The sequence below is a fragment of the Anas acuta genome, chromosome 6 (assembly GCF_963932015.1).
Source record: "Anas acuta chromosome 6, bAnaAcu1.1, whole genome shotgun sequence".
Classification (NCBI taxonomy): Eukaryota; Metazoa; Chordata; class Aves; order Anseriformes; family Anatidae; genus Anas; species Anas acuta.
Genome location: NC_088984.1, coordinates 32809991 through 32833329, shown reverse-complemented (window position 1 = coordinate 32833329; position 23339 = coordinate 32809991). Strand labels below are relative to the sequence as shown.

General features: G+C 45.6%; 3 protein-coding genes across 25 annotated transcripts in view; 2 read left to right on the top strand and 1 right to left on the bottom strand.

Annotated features, from left to right (window-relative positions):
• The window catches only part of UNC80 (unc-80 homolog, NALCN channel complex subunit), a 133816-nt gene extending 131561 nt beyond the window's left edge, over nt 1-2255 (top strand). For all 13 annotated transcript variants that reach the window (XM_068686395.1, XM_068686390.1, XM_068686384.1 and 10 more), the window contains one exon: nt 543-2255. In XM_068686395.1, the coding sequence (XP_068542496.1) occupies nt 543-806 (264 nt within the window). In that variant the 3' untranslated portion in view covers nt 807-2255. The remainder of the gene's footprint in view (nt 1-542) is intronic.
• A 1206-nt stretch (nt 2256-3461) lies between these two features.
• RPE (ribulose-5-phosphate-3-epimerase) lies at nt 3462-5431 on the top strand. Of its 2 annotated transcripts, XM_068686455.1 has the most exons (6): nt 3462-3622; nt 3707-3786; nt 3859-3998; nt 4079-4213; nt 4363-4449; nt 4876-5431. In XM_068686455.1, the coding sequence occupies exons 1-6, from the start codon at nt 3501-3503 to the stop codon at nt 4996-4998; spliced, it is 687 nt and encodes a 228-aa protein (XP_068542556.1). In that variant the 5' UTR covers nt 3462-3500; the 3' UTR covers nt 4999-5431. The 2 variants fall into 2 exon arrangements, with proteins under 2 accessions (XP_068542556.1, XP_068542557.1); XM_068686456.1 differs by lacking the exon at nt 3707-3786 and having other exon boundaries at nt 3489-3622.
• Nucleotides 5432-9562: 4131 nt separating this feature from the next.
• KANSL1L (KAT8 regulatory NSL complex subunit 1 like) overlaps nt 9563-23339 on the bottom strand; it is a 63141-nt gene continuing 49364 nt past the window's right edge. For 7 of the 10 annotated variants that reach the window (XM_068686443.1, XM_068686446.1, XM_068686447.1 and 4 more), the window contains 6 exons: nt 21429-21553; nt 19977-20101; nt 19032-19086; nt 13447-13559; nt 11992-12172; nt 9563-11364 (listed from right to left, as the gene is read on the bottom strand). In XM_068686443.1, coding sequence (XP_068542544.1) covers nt 11116-11364; nt 11992-12172; nt 13447-13559; nt 19032-19086; nt 19977-20101; nt 21429-21553 — 848 coding nt within the window. In that variant the 3' untranslated portion in view covers nt 9563-11115. The remainder of the gene's footprint in view (nt 11365-11991; nt 12173-13446; nt 13560-19031; nt 19087-19976; nt 20102-21428; nt 21554-23339) is intronic. The other 3 variants (XM_068686444.1, XM_068686448.1, XR_011097795.1) reach the window with 2 other exon arrangements.

Below are 23339 nucleotides of genomic sequence, written 5' to 3'. Positions count from 1 at the left end.
CCTGTGCAAGTTTTCATCATCTGGCAATTACAGCTTGTTGTATGAGAAATGAGTCCTTCAGGAAGGATTACTTCGAAAGCTCACTCGGGGTTGTTTTAGCAAAAGCATCACATTTCAAAAGAAGCTGCTTGTCCAACATTTTTCTTTGTTGGACACCACTGAGCACAGTGAGAGACAATCACAATTGCCACTTCAACACATTAGTAGCATTGTGGTCACTTTTATACCCCAGCTATCTGGTGTCTTTTGGGTGTATGGACTTTGACACGAACAAGTATAAGACAACTTTCTTAAAAATACGAAATGAGGAAGTGTTAATTGAAAGCAGACAGCTTTTCTGGTTATTGTTACAAATTTCATTCACCAGCAAAAAAAAAAAAAAATAATTGTTAGGGCAGATTTTTGGGGATTTATAATCTGCAAAAGGCCCTTTAATGGTAAAAAGTAGCTCTGAATGAGAAAATACTTTATAGGTGTTCCCTAGCTCTTCCCCCACTCGTCCTTCTTCTCTGAACATGACCACCGGCTCTCCTCAATTGCAGAGCGAGGCACTTTCTACTGAGAAGGAAAAAGAGGAGGGTTTGGAGTCCCGGCCAGCCACAGCACAAAGCACCCCACCCACCCAGCTCTCTGACACCGAGGACTACGCTGGCCTTGAGACCACCAGCTTACTGCAGCACGGGGACACGGTCCTGCACATCAGTGAGGACAATGGGATGGAGAACCCCTTGCTGGCCACTCACTTCAGCTTCACGCATGTGGAGCTTGGGGAGACCGATGTCGATCTGGATGAATCTCACGTTTAACTCTTGGGGAAGTGCAGTAGTGGGAGAAGGAAGGGAAACTGTACTTTCTCCTTTGAGTTCCCTGGTAACTAGTAACTAATTCAAACGAGCACTTTATTATCCAAAAGCAGAATATAGCTAACAGCCTGTTGCTGTAGCCTAGCTAATTTCTGTTTGCGAAATCTATTTCTGTTCAGGGCAAGACTGTAGGAGCAGAGAATTTTTAAAAAAATTCTCAGGGTAGGAGGTGTGGGCAAGTATGTGTGGTCCACAAAACCTTGATCTGGCAGCCATGTACTTTGATCAGCAGCCTCTTTGGGTAAGTAGGCTGTTGTACCGTGCAAGACAGGAAAGAGAAACCTCTTTTGAGACTGTGCCCAAGATTTATTTTTGTAGCTTTTTTGAGAGGAGGGCTATATAGCAGCTGTATCCAAGGCTCTTACAGTTTGGTACTGACAGTGAAAATGCTGACAAAAAAGTACCAATCTAAAGCTCGATTTTCACAGGCCTGGGACTACTGTTTCTAACTTGCCGAGCAATGATAAGCACCATGGAGCTATTAGATACCCCCCCCCACCCCTTCTTTTTTTTTTTTTTTCTGGCACTGCAGCCTTTAGTTGAGTTTACTTTTGTCTGTTGGTTTCATTCCACGTTGTAAGATCCTGCCCTTGTGCTACAAAAATATTTGCTCTAAATACAGTACATACCATAAGAAGGGATGCACGTGCTGCGCACGGATATAGATGGGCAGGGGGTGAGTGGTCTGCAGATGGTATAAATAATCCACTCTGTCCTGCTTTAATGTACTGAGTAATTCATCCCCATAGCTTTAAAAAAACAACAAGAAACCACATCTGGAATGCATGGACCTTCCGGTACCTAGCAACTGCTCCACTGATGCTGTCTTACGTGCTTAGATATATAGGGATTTAAAGTAAATATTTATGTATGGTATTTTCATGTTCCTATATATAAAAATATAAATATATATGTACATTGTAAACAGAAGATGGATATTGCAGGGCAGAAACTTGATGAAAGAATCTATTTTTGGCATGCTGAGATGGTATTTACAAAGGTTCCATTTTATGTACGTCATGCTGGTGGCTGCAAGTATTAGATGTATACGTGGTACATTTATACCTAGGAGGTGATCCCAGCGGGGGATCGGCTGACGTCACAGCTGAGTTATGGGCTATGCTGCAGCATCATGGAATTACACTGAAATGTGAATTTATCCATTAGCTGCTTACAGACAAACTGCACAACAGCTGTGAATCAAACCATGAAATCATAAGCAACGCCCAAAGTTACCCTGTGCTTTGGGATTCACATAAAGCCTTTTTCAGCTTACATTAGAGGAGCTAGATACTGTGGTTTGTAATCGTGGCATTATTGTGCAGAGGAAAATGTCTTAGATCACCCTGAGAATTTGCAAAATGTGCTAATTACAAGTTTGGCCCCTGGGGCTTGTAATTTGAACGTATGCGTCATAAACCAGCCTTACTGTGGCGATGGAACAATATCCTATCCATCTCCAAAGAAAGGACTCGCATCCCTCTTCAGCAATTCCAGAATCGCTGCTCAAAGTACTGCCGTAAAAATGATAGTCTCACTGCTGAGGTGCAGCATGCAGGTTTTGCCGTTGTGTGGAGAATTAACTGTGCACCTGGCAGCAGGTTTCAGCCTGTTCCAACCCATGGAGCCCTCGCGCTGCACGGCCTGGTATTCGCCAAACGCTCACATTTGATGGGAGCTGCGCATACCAGTCTGAGGGGGGAACTCGTGCACATCAAACATCTGCAGATGATAGCAAAAGCCATCCTCCTCCCAGGCTCAGGGGCATTGAGCATGTGCTGCGTCCTTTGCGCTGGAGGCAAATTCTGTCTGTCTGTCTGTATCTGTCTGTCTGTATCTGTCTGTCTATCCGTCCGTCCATCCATCTATCCATAGGTGGTGCACTAATGCAACTTTAAAGCGTACAGGGCTTTGTAAGAGAGCTGACTGGGTGGCAGCACCTGGGCTCTGCTGCTCTGAGGGTTTCCTGCCTGAGGAGCTGCTTGCTTTGCTGACCAGGACGTGCTGTACTGCTGCTGATCTCCTCAGCACGCTGGGGCCAGCACCAGCTACCTGTGGCAGACTGCTCTGGATTATCTCCTGGCTTGGAGGTCGCTCAGAGAGTTGCTAAATTCCAGATGCTAAGTTTTGTTATTAACAGTGACGCACAAATGAGAAAAAACACAGGTTTGCTTTCAAAGCCCAAGGTAGGCTGGGCTGCAGGTGGGCAGGGAGGAGAGCTTAGATGCGAGCTGGGGTGCTGCACGTGCAGAATTTGTGGTGCATTTCATCAGAGTGACCTTTTCTGTGGAAAATGAGACGGGAGAATCCACCTTAACGAAACGTGGACAACCTCACTGTGGTACTCTGCGAAAACAGCTGTGATTTACTTGGTTTAATTCAGTGTGTGTGATAATTGTTGCCACTAAGGTGTTGCCGCTGTGATGGGTGACTCCACAGCAGTGAGCCACGGCAGGGACCGAGCTGCCTGCGTGCTGTGTTACTGACAGAAAAATGTAAAGGTGCCGGGGGTGTGCGGAGGGGCCGGGGTGAGGCGGGCGCCAAGATGGCGGCGGTGCTGAGGCGGGGCGGTGGCGGTGGCTGTGGGCGGGCTCCCGCTGTGCCGCGGGGCGGCGGCGCCTGCGCGGGGCGGCGGCGATGGCGTCCGGGTGCCGGGTCGGGCCGTCCGTGCTCAACGGCGACCTGGCGGCGCTGGGCGCCGAGTGCGGGCGGCTGCTGGAGTGCGGCGCCGATTACCTGCACCTCGACGTCATGGACGGGTAACGCGGGGAGGGAGGGGAGGGAAGGGGAGGCCGGGGGGGCCGCGCGGCGCCGCGGGGTAACGCTGTGTGTTCGGCCCCAAGGCACTTCGTGCCCAACATCACCTTCGGGCACCCGGTGGTCGAGAGCCTGCGGCGCCGCCTGGGCCAGGAGCCCTTCTTCGGTAAGCGGCCGCGGGGCGCCGCGGGGCCCTGCGCGGCTCCGGCGCCGCCCTGACGGCGCGGCCGCCCCGCAGACATGCACATGATGGTGGCCAGGCCCGAGCAGTGGGTGCAGCCGATGGCGGTGGCGGGCGCCAACCAGTACACCTTCCACCTGGAGGCCGCGGACAACCCGGGCGCGCTCATCAAGGACATCCGCGAGAACGGCATGAAGGTGAGCGGCCGCGGCGCCCGGAGCCGCCTGACGCAGCCCCCGGCACGGCCTGCAGCCGCCCTGCGGCTCCTCTCCCGCAGGTGGGCCTGGCCATCAAGCCCGGCACGTCGGTGGAGCAGCTGGCGCCATGGGCCAACCAGATCGACATGGCGCTGGTGATGACGGTGGAGCCGGGCTTCGGAGGGCAGAAATTCATGGAAGACATGATGCCAAAGGTGAAGCGGCACCTCCCGGCTGCCGAGCGTAAAGTTAACCAAACGTTACGCAGGGAGCCGAATAAACCTTGTGTGTGTGTGTGTGAGAATAAAGTGTGCGAGGCTGGGCGCAGCTCCCAGTGCCAGCCTTTTAACGCCGTCTCTCGCAGGTTCAGTGGCTGAGGACGCAGTTCCCATCGCTGGATATCGAAGTGGACGGAGGAGTCGGGCCTGACACCATCCACAAGTGCGCAGAGGTAAGGGGCTGAAACAGCACAGCGCTCCTGGTCAGCGTGTTGAGAGATGCAGTCATCCCTCAGAAAATAAGGCATAGGAGGACAAGCCCTTCGAGCAGTCATTTTCAGAAGGAACGGTAAAGCTGACATAGTGGCAAAATCATTTGTGCCTTTTTTAACAGTGGCTACCGAAGCCCCTCCTAAGTCGTTTGTTGTACACGCAGCCAAGCAGGAGCAGTGGTGAGGCAGTTAGCTGTGAGGGGAGGTGCTGTCTTTTCCAAAGTTGATTTGCAGGTGCAGTTAGAGGCACGATACCTGTGTTCTGCAGGTAGTGCTCATTTGTTCATCAGCCTACAAACTGCTGTCTCCTTGTGTGTTTTGCAGCAAGAAAAGTCTTAAGAAACGGGTCTGTTCTGTGTCACTGAGTGGGTGTTTAATATCTTCCAGGCAGGTGCAAATATGATTGTATCTGGCAGTGCTATTATGAGGAGCGCAGATCCGAGATCTGTGATCAACCTTCTAAGGAACGTGTGTTCAGAAGCTGCTCAAAAGCGGTGTCTGGATCGATGAGACCTACTCGAACACTGTTCAAGAAGGCTCTGTGCGTGCAGGAGAGCCCTTGTTTCTCGTGCGTAAGGGAGGGCTGGATGAACATTAATTATGGAAATTTGTTGCTGCTGAACAGAGGAATCATTCCTTCACTGCAATGAAGCAAGCAGCAGTGAAAAAACATTCTGGCTGTCTTTCAGGGTTGGAAATGCAATGGTTTGAACTTGTTTCTTGATTCTGTGGAGGCTAATTTTATGCAACAACCTTTAATGCTGAGTGGATCGAACTAAAATTCAATCAGTTCTTGCTTGCTAGAAGAGTGTAGCATCACCACATGCAATCTCTCTTGTGGAAGACTCTAATGAACCTGCCTTCTGCTGTCTGTATTTTGTCACTTTTTCTGTGCATTCCTACAAAACTTTTCCAATGTCTGCATTAAACACACTTCTCCTGGTGTGGTAAGTCTCCTTTAAATTGACTGTCAAAAATGATTACTTGGAATAGTAACTTTGGGGAAAATGCAGTTTATTAGGGCTGGGGAAAGCTGTGGATGATAGAAATATTTCTGCTTTGCTTTTACTGTGTAGAAATACTTGAGCTACCTAAGTTTTTTAAACACCACACCCATCTGTTGAACATCTTTACCAGGTCACAGACTGGGAACTGTTTTCTCATTCGCCTTTCAAATAGCCAGGTAAGACAGCTCTGACTCAAATTCCTGGAAGTGATGGAATTCCATGGTGGAATGTTACAGTGCAGTATCTCGACCCCAACCTCCTGAATTTGTGCATAAGTCCAAGTGAGTGATTAGGATAGTGAGATACAGGCATGTTATGTACTGCAGTGATTTCGCTGTATGTAGCTCGAGATACATGCACTAGGTGGGGGTGGTTCTTCACCTGTTAAACAGCTCCATTCTCATAGCTAGAAAGCTACATAGTTCTCATAGCTCCTGGTTGATTGCACTAACTTCTTAGCTTGGCCTGTTTGGACATGTGGAATAGGAGAGTTAAAACCCCCTAGAGGAAGACTTGAGGGGGTCACGTTAGACAGCCCTGCCTCGCATGGCTCTAATCAGTAGTGCTCGCTCCTTTAATATTTTATTGTGTTCTGCTTGCTTGGCATTTTTTCCTGTAAGTTACAGCAGGGCTCGGAGCAGGCTGATAGTTCAAGGGAGCAGGCCCGACAGCTCAACAATTGCATCCAGGTCAGTTCAAGCATGTAGTCAGATTTGTTCTTGCAGCAAAGCTGGGCACCTGTCATCTCCCTGCTGTGGCAGCAGTGCTCGAGTTGACGCACACCCTGCTGTGAGCCCCAGGCGTGCAGTGCCCCACAGCCCAGCCTCTGGGCCACGTCCACTGCGATCCCACAGCAGCGGAACAGCGCAGGAGGGTAAAACGCTTGGTGCTGGGCAAGGAGACACAGGGTGCTGTCAGAGTGCGGGCTGCTGCCAGCACTAAGGAGGGGGCTTGCAGACAATCCAGGCAGGTCTCTGAGCTGGCTCAGCTGCTTCGTTTTCCTGTGTGGTTGGTTGTGGGTTAGGTGAACAAATGTCTTCGCTTCCTGTTTCCATTTGCAACCCCAGATGAGAGCTAGCAAGAGAAAAATGGAGTCTGCTGGAGCTACTGCTCTGAAAACATCTCAGAAACAGCCAAAAAAAGCTTGGCTAGGAAAAAGGTAATGGTCCATGTGCCCAGTAGACACATTAAAGCTGGAAAGCAGCTGTGTAGAGTTTAAAATATTGCGCACATAGAAAAAAAAAAAAAGGCTTTGGTAGTTGGAAATGCAGGGCTAAGCAGTAAAAAAACAGCTATCAGAAGTTTAGTTCAGGATTGGGAAGTATGACTTTTCGTTCCGTTGTAAGCAGTATTTGCTTCTTACAGTTGATCTCAAGCTCATTTGAAGGGCATTCAAACAATTTCTGTTGCTTTTTCTCATTAATTTGGAAAAAAAAGGCCCCAAGTCATGCCGCTTGAGTGAGAACTTTACACTGTGTTCTGAGCACAGAACCATGCAGTATGTTTTCTTCCAGAGGTTTCAGTTGCTTTGTCCCTGTTTAAATGTGGTAGTTCTACTTCCATTCAGTCTTACCTTAGCACTGTTGTGGGAGAAGAGAATTAGACACACAGGAAAATCGCTCACTTGCTGCTTTCTGTGTGAATCCCACCCAGGTGGATCTGTGCAGCTGGTTGCTATGGCAGTGTCCTTTTACACACCTAAGGTTAAAACTAGTTGTGAGCGCAGAGCTGAAGAATCCATGAAAATATCAGCACCAACAGGTGTTCCTTTACTGCTTAGGACTTGTCCGGTTCTGTGCCTTGATAGATAACCTGAAGTAATCTGTTAGGCTGTGTTTGGGCTTGTCCTCCTATGCGCAGTAATGCAGCGCCACAGAGGAAGCACCCCAGCTGCAGGACTTGAAACCAGAAGAGGTGTTTGCATATCTGCGGGGCCAACAAACCCCAGAGCCGTTACATGTTGCAATGCTCTGATAAAGTTTCAGCAACGAAGCAGCAGGGAGGCAGTGGTGACGCCGAGTCACGTGGGCTACAGCGGGCCAGAGTGCGCTGCTGGAGCATGGCACCATCCGACTGCAAGGCGGGATAAAAGGCACGTGGGTACGGCCCAAGGGAGGCTGGGTGTGCGCTGCAGGGCAGAACAGTGCCCAGCCCTGAGCAGGAGGAACAACGCAGGAGGTGTGCATGGCTTCACTGCAGCGGGGCTCAACAGGGTGCAGTTGTACTTACATTCCATCAAGGTCCTGGACGAAGCGTTTAAACCCTTGTAGCAGCAGGGAGCAGAACGCAGGTGGCCGTAAAAACTCTGCTGAGAATGGTAAATGAAGTGCAAGGGAAATGGCTTTCTTTGCAAGGCTGCAACAACCCAGTTTCATGTACGGGTGGGGGGAAGGCCTTACCGCATCTGTTTGAGTTGGTATTTAAGGCAGCCTTTATAGTACCTTCACTGGAAGCAGTGCTGACAGCTGTTCTTACAGCTTAACAGCCAAAAGACACAGCTTTTTTTTTCTTTTTTTCCCCCGGTTGTTTAACTTTTCAAAAAGAAAACAAGCAGGGGGTTCCTGCTCATTTCATGGCCTCAAGCGTGACTCTGGCTCTGAGCTCTCAGCCCACTCCCACCACCGGTGCCATCCTCAAGACACCAGGATTCACGCAAAACCTGACCCAAGGTGGGAGTCCAGCTCTGCAGGGGAAAAGGGCTGCAGGCAGGGCAATAGAGCACTAGTGCCAACTGCAGCTGCATGCAGCACACAGGAAAGGCACGGGGTGGGCTTGTGACCAAGTTCTCTAACCTTGTTGCAGCAGTGAAAGGAGGCTAAATGAGGCAGCGCACGTGCACCCTGCCTGCTCCAAGCTGCCCCTGCCAGAGGCAGGCAGGCAACAACTGCAGCCACAGGCCTTTGCCCACCATGCTCGTGTGTGCTTCTCACCTGATGGCACAAGCTGCACACCGACAAGGCTTTGGGAGCAGCCCCAGGGTGGAGGCAGCAGGAGGAAGCAGTGCCCGGGTGTGGTTCTCCAGCCTCGCAGTCGCTCGGGCAGCTCTGTGCAGGCTGCTGTTGCAGGTCCAGCCAGCTGAGAGGCAGACATTAACAGAGAAGAGAGCTGACAGGGCCGGGGTGGGGTATAGCCCAACTGACATTGTTATAGTTTCAACAAGCTGTTTTTTTTCCTAGCATTCTGGCTTTCTTTGCCTAGCCTTTTTATTGCTGCATTGCCACGCACTGGCTGTTTCCCACAATGGCTGAGCAAAAGCATCTAAAGAGAGGACAAAGAAAGCGTGCTTACCCTCGCTCTCATCAGCAACCGCCTGTGCAGCCTCTGCAGCTGGCACGGTAACAAACAGCTGCTTTGGAGCAGCACACTGGGGACCGACCCAAAAGCCACACCATGGTTCAACAGGAGCCCACAGCTGGGAACTGAACAGCCGTACAGGAGCAGCTTCACAGTTCCTGAGACCAACCAAATTTGGTTCATGTCTCCTTGCTTGCATTTTAACATTCTCTTCACCCCGCCCCCACCCCCAAATAAATTTAGACCCCCCTCCCCCTGCTTTGCCTCCTTCCCATACAACACTGGAATGCATTTCCGCTTCCTGACAGCGTCTTGGGCCACGTCAGGCAGCTCGCTGGCTGCCGTACTGCGCCTGTCCCACCCCACATGGCAGGAACTCGCGCTGCCCCAGGGATCAGCCAGCAGGAAGCCCTGACCTTACAGCAAGCTGGGTGAGAGCTGGTCGGGTCAGCCTTCTGCGTGGAGGGCGACACATCTGGAGGCGTTGGAGGCATTTAAATTCACAAAGCTTCTCCCAGCAGCAGCAGCAGCCGCACATGCAGGACGAAAGGTGGAACAGCTCACCTCCAAATTTAGGTGCTGGAGGGAACCTGAAGTCTCCCAAGCACCAGTGCAACGTGAGTACGACAGCAAAGCTTAGTGCCACTGCCACGCCAGGGTGTCTGCAAAGCCACGCTTGGGCCGAGCAGGTCTCTGTGCCAAGAGAAAGCACGAAAGCCAGCACTCCACTTCTAAAAGGCCATACAATTCAAACCATATACAACACACATATATGGATCTATATATATAGAAATAACTTTTAATTAAAAAAACAACCTTGCATCAAAGATTATTGTATCAGACAATGAGGCAAGATTCAAGTTTAAGACAAACCAGTGTTAAAAAAGTGTTTAAAAAAATAATCATAATGTGCAATAAACTACAATGTAGCAATAGGTTGTAGTGTTGAAACTTTACTGAACTGTTTTCAGATGTCCAGTGTGTATTTCCTGTCATTTTGACAAAAAAAAAAAAAAAATTGACACTAAAACTGGGTCATCTGTCCAGTGCCATTCAGTTCTAGATAGTACACATGGAAGGAAATCTTGCACAAAAACAGAGACTCCTATAAAATTGCCTTCAACTGTCCTACACAGAAAAACTTCCTGTTGGTGAATTATACCTACATTCAATGTTTAATCTTTGTTAATACCTCTTCAGATTGCAGATACATTCCAAACTATGCTATTTAGATGCAAGTTTCAGCAACTTGCTTTTGTTTCCTCACCGTGAACTTGCTGGGAAATTAAAAATCTATCTGGAATCACAATGGAGAGCTTTGGGGCTTTTTTCTTTATTGGTCTTCTAGACATCAATCATCTTTTCCTTTTCAGCTAGTCACCAAATGTTGGCATACTTATGAGACTCTTGCAAGGCACTGTACAGAAATTTGAACTAAACTTCATCTTTAACATATTAAAGCAAAATATTATGAGCCTCATTTGCTACTGAAGGCCTAAGGAAGTAAGGTGACCCAAAACGCAACATCCAGGGAGCTGCATCAGGGATTTGATGCGCCTCCTCTTCCCTTCCCTTTCTCTAAACCCACACAACAAACAGGAACCCTACTCTGAGTAGCAGATACACGGACTATTGAAATGCAGTGGTCTATGTCTATCTTACTGCTCGAGGACGTCTATATGGAACATGCCCTGGCACTACTGAGAGCTGAGTACAGGTTTTAAGCTAGATGCAAGGCTTTGACAACGTCTGCTTTCAGACTGCTGGTTCTCACCTGCCCTTCTCTCACGCGTGGGTTGCACGCATGCCTTTAAAGAGAGGTGGATTTTCTGCCACACATTCATGCCACACAGGAAAATAATCTGTGGTTATCGCTTTCTCACCACTGTATTTTCAAGTAGTTTTTCTGTGTTCAGTTGAAGTTGTTGGTTTAAGGTAGACAGCATATCCTGCTGCACCAGAATCCACTAGAACCAGAAACACATTTGAAAACAAACAAAACAAAAGAGGATGATTATTAACGAATGTGGCAATATGACAACAGAAAGCAGTGAATGGTGCCAGCAATTTATGTGCGCCCACTCCCGACACTGGGAATATTAGACTTCCAGCTTGAAATAATTACTTTCTCTTGGGGTTCAGGAAGAAGAAAGTGTTGTCTTTGGGATTTATCCTGCCTGTTACAAAGCAAGAAAGAAAATATATTATATGCAGCTAATGTACAGGTTTTGAATTGTGCTGTCATATGCTGTGTGAACAAGAGAGATTTTACCTTACACTTTTCTCCACCTTAATTGGCTTTCTTAATGAACCACATTATTCCCTGTCACCTTTGTTTTCTCGTATTGTTGATTCCCAGGCAAACATTTTCGCAGTCTTCTGACTCTTCTGTGGATTGTTTTCTTGGTGGATGGCCATTGTCTGCCAAACCAATGGGCGTACATGAAGTACAGAGCGAGTCGCTGGGGAAAGCTGCACTTGACATTTCAGTCTGATTCGTTACTTGATCTTGGCACAGTAAAGCTTCTACCTCTTCATCTTTTAGTGGAAAAACTCGAAGTTCCCACAGCCCCGACTGAAAGGAATCAGAAGGGTAGGAGCGAGGGTGGAAAAAGAGAAAAGAGGGGAAAAAAAGAGATTTCAGTTGAGTCTGATTAGCTGTGTGCAGAATGCTCTGCTATCAAGTAACAAATGAGTGTCATTCTTCACAATGTTTGCAGGGCTCTTCAGATAAAGAATACCACACTGCTGGGCACCAGCTGTCAGTGTACACCGGCTTCATGTGGGTTTGAACCCGTAACAGAGCTGCAACTGTGCAGGCACAGCGCAGGACAGGGGAGGGCTCCTTTCCATACTGCCAGGCAAGCAGGTTTCCTGGCCGCCAAAACAATCAGATCAGGTCTGTCTGGAACCCTTGGCCAGCATACCCGAGGGAAGATTCCCCGTCCCTGAACCCAGGCCTGCCACACTCGCCTCTAAAACACGCACCGCGTTCACTGAGCGGTGAGCCTGTGGACAAACGTTAGGTTTCATTCATAAAAAACACGCCTACGTCTAAACAGAAGGGCTACATTCAGCGCACATAAACTAGGGGCATGCTGAGCAGGGAAGGACGTGGGTATGTTCAAGATCCCCGTTTCAGGTTAAGGGCCAGTGGTCACTGAGGCCCTGAGCAGACCCGGAGGGCACCGGGAGCACCCACCTTGGCTTCCTGGCTCTCCCTGCAGAGCTGTGCAATCCCTGAACAAACAGAGCTGTGGGCTTCTGATGTCGGGTCGGGAACAGGTTCAGCAGCGCAGTGCAGCGAGGCACAGGAGCTGCTGTGGTGGTCTTTGTGCATCGCATCCTGGCTGTGTCGTCCATCTGCATTTTTGCTGTAAGATCTAGTGCAGAACAAAAGAGACAAGAGTCTTAAGACCTACTCCCTGCCCTTTCACATCACCGGGACTAGTTCAGATTTTCTTTTCAACGTGTTCAGTGTCTCTGCAAGTGCTACCTGTGCTCCGCTTGCTTGAACTGAACAACACTACACGTGGTTCTTAACAACCCTGCTGCTGCAAGCCAGAGCCAAGAGTGCTGTGTGGAGGAGCTATAAGCAGCTGCCACGGGGCTGGAACAGACACACCCTAGCTGCAGAACAGCGAGTGCCATGGCCCACGCGGGAGCACAACATCACACACAGGTGCCCAAAGCACGCTGCCACCCCACCTCTCGTGTTGGCCCCTCTAGCCCATAGGGTGAGGTACCCCCAGTCTCCAAAGCAAGCAAAATAGTTTGTGTAATAAGAGTAGAAATTTTGCCCTCACCTTTATTGTAAATTTGAACTAAAATATTTAAAATACTGGCACGCATTTCAAATGTCATGTAGAAGTTTGACCTTCCTCATGTTAATGGCAGTTTTACTTCTCATTTCAAATTACACTAAGATTTCACCAAAGAGCTCACAGATTTTCAAAATAAAAAGGTACGTATAAAGTCTATATTTTTCATACGATTTAGTCTTCTTTCAGTATAGGTTCTAAGGTCACTTTATGTTCAAAAGCTCTCAGAATTAATTCCTGAATATATTTTACCTCTCATTTTATTCTGCAGTATAAAAGCTACCTTTGCATATTTAATTCATTGCGTCATGACTCAATTTCAGCCAGGAACAGACACAGGCATATCTATGATAAATAGCAGGAAAAGTTATCCTAATGTTTATAGGATGCTTTTTGTTGTGGCAGATTCTGAAGCAAATTATGGGAATCGTTTTCCCAGACCAAAATTGGAGATACAGCTGCTATATGACGTTTGGCCTTATATACACTATTTTTTCCAAGACTTACAGGGATTATACTTGATTCAAATGAGAAGGGGTGGCTAAAAGTCATGATAACAGGGAGTGGCACAAACCAACAGAGCCGTGTGTTGTGTATGGCACTACAATCTTAGCGGTGCCAGATCACCAACGTGCCAACTTTCTGTAAGTTCCACATGCTTCAGAACTGCCTGGCTTTCCCTTTTCAACTGCAAAAACAATTTATGCCTGGTAGTGACTCTAAGGAGCTGATAAATAAGCAGCATTATGCTCTGTGGCAGCACTTCTGAACCTGCTGCACCAACCGACCCAGCCCTGGTCCCACGGGAACGCTCTTATCAAAGTCAATACACCTGCCTGCTATTCCTTCTGGGCCAGCGGCTCTGCTCCCACAGCGACCACCTTGCTCGCTCTCTTTCTTCATACTTGGCGTGACGTAAGGAAAAGACTTCATCTGAGAGATCTTCTATCTGCAATGAAAAATGAGGGATAGCTGCTGTAATTATCAACATCACTAGAAACAAAGACAGGTGCTGATGTATGTAGTTCCATGAAGGTTTGTTCACCAAACACAAGCAAACAAGACAATGTGTGCTAGCAGTACAAGGGTACATCAAAATAACGCCGTCAGCTGGCACTCTCACTTAGAGCCACAGTTTATGGGACGCTGTCACCTTTGTGTGTCTGTGGTTGATCTGAAGGGATACAGAAGTTACACCCCTATGCAGCTAGCACATTTCTCCCTACGGTGGGAATCAGAGAATTAAAAAGACAAGTATTCATTTGCAAAATCAAGGCAGCATTAAAAGCACAAAACGAAGACAAGGAAAAATCCAAGGAGTTTTTAGAGACTGATTTAGGAGGAGGCTGGGAGGCAGCAGGATTTGCCAGGTGCTCTTTAAGCACAGAGAGTCAGGTCTGAGATCACAGGGGCTTGCAATAGCTCCACATGGAGAGGCATGCAGCAAACCTGAGGTGCTGCATTCCTGCTATGAAACCAAGCAGAAAATGGTGTCTGCTGTGAAGAGAGCATTTCTTAGCTGCATGAGCCCAGCACAACCTAACACAGCCCTAATGTAAATGTACTTTAACTGCTCGTAGAGTCAAACGAGCCAGCTTTTTACCCAGAGCTCCTCAGATGCAGCTCTTACATCTGACCTTCACTTAGGAAGAGCCATCTTCACTTTTCCGTTGTCTAAGTCTGCTGTGTGTATGCAGCTGGGGGAGGAGCACAGTGCTGCCCTTCCCTCTCACTCCCCAGACTGCAGGGTGGACAACTCCAGCACAGCTCAGCATTACTTCAAAGTGCTCCAAACCATTCAGCCTCAAAGTTCATCTAAAAAGCTGTGGTTGGCAAGAGCACAGGAGTGCAGAAGCCATGGATTTTTATGCCAGCCACTCCCACCTTAAAAGCAGAGAAATTCTAAGAAAGAAAATTCCTGGTTGTAGGAGCTGTGAAGCTGCACTGCCAGATCAGTCCTGGACAAGAACTATACCAAGAAGTGGGAGGTTACAGAAAATTAAATTGATTTTCCATGAAACAAAGTTCTCGTGGCTGCTACACAAGCAACATGATTCATCTTCTGATTTAGTTTGATAAAATAGAGAACAAAAAGCAGCGTCCTAGCTGCACCACCAGAGAGACGGTTATGTTGTCAGCAGGATTCACTCTGCAGCAGGCAGCTCTCGGCCCTGAGGTTTCTGCAGGAGCCGTTCTCTCCAGGAGGCCTTGCAGCACCAAGTAGTGCATGGCCATTATGGGTACGAATGCGAAATACAACGCACTGCTGCTGCTGCAAACATACCTGACAGCGGCGTTCCTCAGCCTGCCAGAGCACACACCTCCATCCTAGGCTGCTGGCCACGAGCCGTAGCCCCACAACCAAATTTAGCTGGGTCAGTGAAAAGGATCTCAAAGACTTCTGTGTGATCCGAACCAGCCACTGGACCCGTTTGCCAGAACTGGTGCTGCCTGGTTTCTGCTCAGCCCAGCACCCCGGGGAACCGTCAGACAAACAGGCCTGCTTTGTTTGCTCAGCTCAGGATTTCTTTTTAAAGACTCCTCCTTGCTTTTATTTATGTTCAACACAAACTTCTTTGTTAGCTGTTTGTTTCCCTTCACGTAACTCAACCGAATGGGTCTCCTCCTCTCTGGAATTCACCAGCTCTTGTTGCCTGGATGGCATGGGTCTGGGGCTGCATCTCAGTTCACACTCTGCCTTTCCAAGGTCAATGATGTACAGTGTGAAAGCGACAATTTTATGGACTACAAAAGTGTTATTCCCTCAGGGAAAATGCAGGATTTTTCTGTGTGATCAATTTCCTTTGAAGTGCAAACAAAAGATAATTTTCAAAGAAAAACTTGGACTTTGAAATTACTTTTCTTAGCAAATTGCCAAAACTTTTCATGCTGGGAAGAAACTTTATTTTTAACGAGCTTCCTTTCAAAACCCAAGCCCACATTCCTCTACAAGTTCTGAAAAATATTAGAAGTAAGCCTTACTGTACCTTTTCCATAGCTAATAGCAAAGATTTAACTACTTATTTGAGTTTTACCCTATTCCACTGAAGACCAACCATTAATACAGTTTCTTACTTTAAAATTGTTCTTTGTTCTACAGAAAAAATCACATTACCTCAGAGTAAAAAAACTCTGGTTGGTTCAGTGCAGCCTCTGCCCTTCCTCACCTTTCTAAGATTTTATATTTCCTCAAACAACTTTACAGTAATTTATAATTACTATAACTAAAGAAAAGTATTTTTTTTTCCACCAAGGGTAGCTTGAAAAAGGCCGAAGAGCTGTCATTGCTTGCCAGCAGGGTCTAGCAGTGACGTTCAGAGAAAAGACTATTAGGAAGGTGTGTTTGTGAGGCATGTCTAATGGTTTCATTCAAAGAAAGACTTAGAGCAAACTAAGATTTGAATCCCTCCCATCTCATCTAGTTAAGCTACGAGACACTATGCATTAATGTTGAATAGTCAGGCATAATACCAGGAATAAACAGGCAGGGATATTTCTGAAAGGTTCTCAAAACAACAGTCAGTGCTTCAGTCGTCAGCTCCATGGGAAATGCTGAGTCATACGCCATAAAAACACTTATGCAAAACTAATTACACAAAGAATTATTCTGAAGTATTTGCAATTGCTAAAACAACTACAAAATAAACTTTAACTCTACTTTATATCCATGCCTTGCCACAAACTTTAACCTGGACAAAACAAACTGCAAACAAAACAGGAAAGCCCATGCCGCACCCTCCCCTGAACTAAAGCAACAACAGACTGCAAATTTACACATGCAAACCAGGAAATACAAATGCTGTAATGTCCCAAAACTAAGTATTTTTAGAGCGAGCAGTGGAGCAGACACAGATAGTTGATTAACTTTTAGATTGTCCAACTTTTATGTGTTTGTCCTTGTAAGGCAAAATTTCCAGAAACAAAACTGTGGCACCCCATAAAAAGTTTTTTGGGCTCTAATAAAGTAGCATGAATGGGCCCGATTTTCAGAAAGTGCTGAGTTCCCGTCCTTGGAAGCGCAGCTCCTGTAGAACCTGACAAATCTGGGACACCACATTTGTTTGTGACTTGTGGGAACTCTGGTGTGAGCCCATTGCATGAAGTGAGAGAAATCCCTAAGTGCTGGACAATGCAAGGACAACTTGAGGAGTTTTAAATTTGGCCACATGTAAGTATTACACAGTACCACCACAGACTGCTATGCAGTGGAAAGCAAAGAAAAAGCTTTTGTATGAAAGCAGACGGTACGTTTTGCCTACTCTTTTCTCCTTTCCAAATGATCTGCTAGATGAAGCTTGCCTTGATTTCAGCGCATGGAACAATTTCAAGTGGCAGAATGTGAGTGAAGGAAAGAAAAAGTAATGCTCCTGTTTTCTGATGTTTTTTCTCAAGCTTACACAGTAACAAATTAACTCAGCCTAAAACCTGAAGCAAGGCAGTGAAAGAATTAAGATCAAACAGCCACCTTTTCTCAGTCCTCAGAAGAACATCCAAACCAATTAATATGATCTGAATAGAAAGGGAGAAAATTGGCAAAGGATGATTTAGATGAGTAAGATCTTTAACATATTTCTCATCTGACATCCCTCCTCTCTTGTTATACCCAGCAGCTGACAGACAATATTGAAGCAGTGGACCACAGCAGGAGGCTAGGCTGCTTTATTGTACTCAAGTATTTCCTGGCCAAACGATGAATCATACACGAACTAGTAATGCCAGATACAAATGGACTGGGAGGGCTGTTAAACAAGCAGTAAGTGCACAAACTTCACAGACTCCTTGAAGTCCATTCAGCAAAAATGAGCTAAAAGTATGCAAGATAAGTAGTCTGTATGGGATCAGGGGTCTAGAACAGAAATCCAACCAGTGCTCCAAGCAAGTCCCTTGAAGCCCTGAAGAAAGACAAATCACTGTTGAAATTCTTTTTCTACCCCCGCCCCTCGATACCAGGACGAGGAGAGCACAATGAATAGCAGGCTCTCAAGGGGCACTGCGCCCTTGCTGCCTTATTAGTAATTCTCCACGTAGTTTAATTAAATATCCTCGCAGGAGAGTTCTCCTGTGTATTATAGTTTGACCTTCTCACTCCTAAAGAAGATCAGGCAGGTTTCCTGCCAGCAGACAGTACCAAGCTAACAGGCAGTGGTGGAGGCGACAAAATCTGACCACCACCAAGAATTTCACAAGTACACAAAAAAGACAGGGTCAGAGGAAGTTGTTCCCTTGCTTCAGAGCCAGGAGTACCATGTGAAATGACTGCAACTATGCCAGGTAGGCAGGTGAGGCTGTGATGCTCTCTGCAAGCATCAATTTCCAGGTAGGAGGAAGCTACAGGCCTCGTAAATCTCTCCTGAAGAAGCCTGGCCTTTGTGGAGAGTGTATTTTCTACCCCAAGGGAGTGGCACAGTAATTTCACTTGTCTAGGGTGCTTAGCATACCCTGCTGTACTGCTACAGGTAGGCAGTCTTTGTCTACTACTAAGGTCTCTAATCCTGGCTGTAGGGATGTAAAACGAGCTCTAGAATGGATGTTGTGGATGAAGGTAAAACACAAGTTTTACCTACAGCTACAACAGCTGGTAGGGGCCTACAGCAGGGATTGGAGGGAGGCTACAGATGTTGTCCAGAGGACAGCAAAACTGGCAGATTCCTCCTCTGGCTCTGGAAAAGGAGCCACAATAAGACAGGAAGAGTGGAAAGCCAGCCCAGAGACCAGACACACTGCTGTGTTCACACTGGGGTTAGGGAACACCTCAAACCCACCATTGGGGGATAAAGAAATCTCCCTAACCCAAAGTCCATGGGCATACTCTGAAAGAAAAAGGTGGATTCTTACATCTGGTGGCAGCAAGAGTAGCACACAGTGTGCACACCTAACGAAAAAGGTGAGTGGGAAATGCTGATGGTTACGTTGTTCCTGACAAAGCAGAAAAGCTTGCTTCCAACAGGAGGGTTGCAGGAACACCGAGAAGAAAACTTAGGAAACCTGCAAGCAAAATGCCAAATTACCTCCTCAAGAACAAGAGGCCATGGGAACTGGCCATGCAAGAAAAGGACGAGAGAGAAGGAAAGGCATTACTGCAGAGGTAGCCCCAAAGAGAGAGTCACACTAGGGGACCCAGCATCAGAGTGCCCAGAAGCATGGGGGAGCTGAGGCCCTTGTTGACTGTGCTGACAACAAGGGGCAGAACAAGCGAACAGCAAGTCTTAATGTAGTGGATGGCAGAAATGTGAATTATCTCCAGGGTCAAGTAAGTTGGGGTAGGACACATTGCCACAGCCCAATACCTAATAGTTTATTTTTGAGATCTGAAACTTACCAGGATTTGCATGAAGTCAGTGACTTTGAAAAACAGATACTGATTATCCCAACTATGTACCTAATTTAACTAAACTGTTGGTTTAATTAAAATACAGCCTACCTCTTCATCATCTGTAGGAGATCTTTCCAAAGGTTGAAATTCAACAACTCTCCAACTAGAAATAAAACAAGAAAAGTCGAATTAGTTTACCTACACGCTGCTTCATTGTTTCAGCTGTAAAGACTCTTCTGTTTCTACAGATAATTTCAAATTTCAGGTGCCAATAGCAGATGCTCACAATGTAATTCTCCTTTCTTAACCCAACGTTTAGCCTTTCCTTTCCCCAACAAACTTTTTAAGTTACTCAGAGTGTTTTATCTTTAGAGACAATATAAAAACAAACACAAATTAGAGATTGAAATATAGAACAGCTACAGTATTGCAGGCAACTTGCAGTACTTAAAAGACACTGAATTATAGCACAGGAGATCAATTACTCTGCTCTAGCAATCTAAAGATGTTCTTTTATTGATGTATTTATTTATTACATCTCTAGAATTGTGGATTACAAATAATGTGTTTACACTAAATGGAAAAAGTTCAGCTTAATCCATAGTATCAAAATGGAAAATTTTTTAAAAATAATATGCTAAATTCTGTTTAATTTGCCGTTAGCTACTTTTTAGTGAACTGTAACACAAAAGATGGCAATCTCCAAATAACTAAGAGCATGTCAGCCCAATAGCACTTTTAAGCCCATGAGTATCACTACAATTAAGATCATAAAAAAACACTTCTATTTTTAGCCAGTCTGTGCATCTGCCACCACTCTGCACCTATCATGTTATTTCCCTTGTGCTATCAGCTGTCCAGTCTTCCCACCACTCATCTTTCATCCACTCCTATACACAAACTGATGTGCATAGTAAAAAACAAAACCAAAACCAAACAAAACCCCACAAGCACATGAAAAGATCATCTTAGTATTACAACATCTAATTAGATGTTCATATCTTTAATAGTATTCTCGTGTTCATTTCGCAACTAAGGAGGTCATGAACAAACCTTGGAGTAAGGATTTCTTTGTACTGTAGTTTCTCCAGCTTTGACGGTGCCACCAGTGACATGGGAATAACAATGTTGTCTATGTCATAGGAGCTCTCACTTCTCAACCTCCTCCTCGAGTTATGCTGTGTAACAGAATCAATAAAAGAGGAGATTTATCAGCTTATATGACAGGAAATCCATGTTAGTTGAGATATTCTGTAACAGATTTTCTAGAGGCCAAATTACTATTTTTTTTAAAAAAAGTCATTTCAACAAATCTTAAAACTATCTCACCTCTAAGATTAACTCCTTGCTTGCATAGCTCTTACTGATATCAAAGGATGTTTCTCTAACTTCACGTAGAGTTAATTTTGAATACTTAAGAGGACTTTAATGCTGTGTTCTTCTTAACATTCAGCCTATAAGGAAGACCTTCTGTAATCTATCTACTGACACATAACCCAAGTGGTTTTTCAGCATGACACAATTAATTCCAAGAGAATGAATCTACATGTAGCAGTAAAGAACAACCTACATGGAAATATTTTTCTAGAAGACACGCAAGAGACAAAAAGTGAACGATCATACTAGATTCCCAGTGTTCTCTGCTCAATAGTTCATGGAACTTACAAGTGTCAAAAACTGAATTTTCTAGATTACAGGAGAAAGCTTAGTTTTATATTGTATACTCCATATTGCAAGATCTCAGTTTTTAGCTGATAGTTAATGGAAGCAGTCTGTTCTAAAATGCTCATTTAGACATTCTTTAAAGCTGGCCTCAAGAATGTGAGTGACTATTATCAAAACTGCTCGGAGGTTGCAGATCTTAATTCAGTTCTCCAGTCATCATCTCCAGATTAAAACGGTGACTTACTGAGCACCAGCATACCACCAGGCTTAATAGAACCGTGGGCCTGTGATTTGAGTATTATTATGAATTTCTCAATTAATTCCAATAGAATTAAAACAAAATGTGTTTCTGCAAGGACTTCACTGAATCAGAGCTCTGCTGCTCCTCAGCAAATTTATATGCCAGAGACTTTGCCAGTAGTGCTGCACAAGAGGTTTTAAATAGCAAAGCTAAGACTTACCAAGTGCTGTGACTATACATGTATTTGCACAGTGATGCCATTTGGCATAGCTGCACCAAGGGCAAGAGCTCTTGTGTAAAACTGGGAGCATATATCACAGTACATTTAGTGAAATTTAAGAGGAAAAAAAGTAAAATGAAAGGCCCAATGCCACTAAATGAAGCATCCGTTTCAGTTCTGTTATCTGTAAAACTCTTCACAACCAATTATCTGGTTTAGGGGCACCACATACTAAATCTGGAATAAATTTCTTAATGTAATTCACAGTTCTTTACTGTAACTTAATATTAGCTTAGATTTAAAGAGCCTGTATTTGTGGATTATTAATTTGCACAGCTGTTAACATTTCCATTAAGACAGTGACACACTTGTTGTTTACCTGTGATGAAGTGCTGTGAGAGGGCCTAGACATCGCATTGACGCTGGTCACGGCAGCAAAACTGCTAGGGGATTCTGGTTCTGCATGTTGAAAGGAGAACGTCTCAAACCTAGTGTTACGTTCGCCTGTCACAAAAACGGTAGTAAACAATATTGCACACTGTCTGTTGCCTGTTAAACTAAGGAGATTTTTCCATACAGTAAGAGTAAAGTCATTTCTAGAAGCCCACAGCTAACCACTTGAGATTTAACAAATACTATAAAAGGCTGTCTAAATAAACACTTGTTACTCATCCTGTTGTTCCACACAATTCATCCCTCTCTTTCTATGAAGGAATTCTTCTGCTGGAACCAGCTTCATATGGGCAAATCCTGCTTCTTTTTACGGAAACTGTCCTAGACTATACACACAGCAAATACAACCAGGCCTAGAGGAATGCTCTGAGTGTCCCCACACAGTGCTTCATATCCCACTGACTTAATGATCCCTAAGTGACAGATTCCTCCTGGTTAAATGATAAAGCTGTAAAACAAAACTGGCAGAAAGGGTAACAAAATTAGTTTCTAGATCTTCATGTGTGGTTTCTTTTAGCAGTGGTCCACTGCCCCAGGCAAATCGTAATTCTTGTTTACTCTTACTCAGTCCCAGTGTAAGCAAAGCTGGGAGGGATTCAGAAATTAACCACCAGTATTCTGCTTTTCTTCTACCTGCATTTCCAGTAGACAATGAGAATTCAAACTTAAAATAGCGCCTAATATAAAGGGTCGGTGGATTCCACCATCAAAAGAAGAGATGAGACAGATCCTAAATCCTGAATTGCACTGGGTCAAGTACGTGAACTCTCATCTCCCCGGCAGCTCTGCAGCTCCCTGGCACACAGCTTTTATTTTTGGCCTTGATCATCAGGCTGACCTTCCCCATGGATAATTTCTCCTAGACAGAGCCCAAATTAGGAATAAATATGTAGTACTACACCCCCAGCACTAATAAGCTAGAACTGCTGCTGCTACTCACAACGATACCACACTGCAGTTTTCTGGCAATGGGAAATGATCCTTACGGTAAAAGATGTTGGTTTTGTTTTTTCCCTTCTGTTAACTCAAATAGCCAAATACTGTTGGCAGAAGCTTAACTGTAAGTTCCAAAGGTTTATACCAAGAAGTTTTCTCTCTTACTAGTGCTCCCAAATAACTCCAGTTGTTCACTTAGGGAAACAGTGTGGTTTCGGAAGCACTGGGCCAGCACCTGCCTTGTGGGGGCTGGTGACTGGTTAGGGCAGCAGGTGGCATGGACAAAAAAGATTGCTGCCGGCGAGAGGGGACAGGGGAAAGCACCCCCCAGGAGGAGACAGGGGGAGAGTGCATGACAAAGGGAAGGAAAAAAACAAAACAAAACAAAACAACAACAACAACAAAAAACACAAAAAAAAACACGAGGAAAACAAACAAACAAAAAACCAAACCACCCCAGACCCACAAACTCATCTAAATCTGAGAGTTTTTAGTCTGTCCAAACGCATCTTTCAGCCCCTCCTGCAACTTCCTAACCAATACATACGTTGCTTTTTGTTGTTGTTGCTGTCGTGCTTTTAAATAGATCATAAGTTTTGGTTAAATCATCTGCAGCAATTCCCCTTCTCCCGCCTCTATTGCAAGATTACACCAGCAACTTTATCTGGATATGCACTGGAAGTGTATCTTTCCATGATGTTAACTGATGATTTATATATTTTCGTTCTTTCTTAGGGGAAATTTTAGAAAAATGTAATTAGTCATTTTCCTCAAATACCTTGGGGGGAGTTTCACTAAGCGTTTTCTGAAGGTTCACATAAATCAATCTCTAACAGAATCTGTGAAGTTTTACATCCTAATAGCCTGCAGAAGTAAGATGCTATTTATCTCTACAAGGGCA

What these genes read in the sequence shown, in the direction of transcription:
- RPE (XM_068686455.1), top strand. Translation starts at nt 3,501, where the DNA reads ATGGCGTCCGGGTGCCGGGTCGGGCCGTCCGTGCTCAACGGCGACCTG. An exon ending in CACCTCGACGTCATGGACGG is followed by an intron (nt 3,623 to 3,706) that starts GTAACGCGGGGA and finishes TTCGGCCCCAAG; the next exon opens with GCACTTCGTGCCCAACATCA. An exon ending in CCATCCACAAGTGCGCAGAG is followed by an intron (nt 4,450 to 4,875) that starts GTAAGGGGCTGA and finishes AATATCTTCCAG; the next exon opens with GCAGGTGCAAATATGATTGT.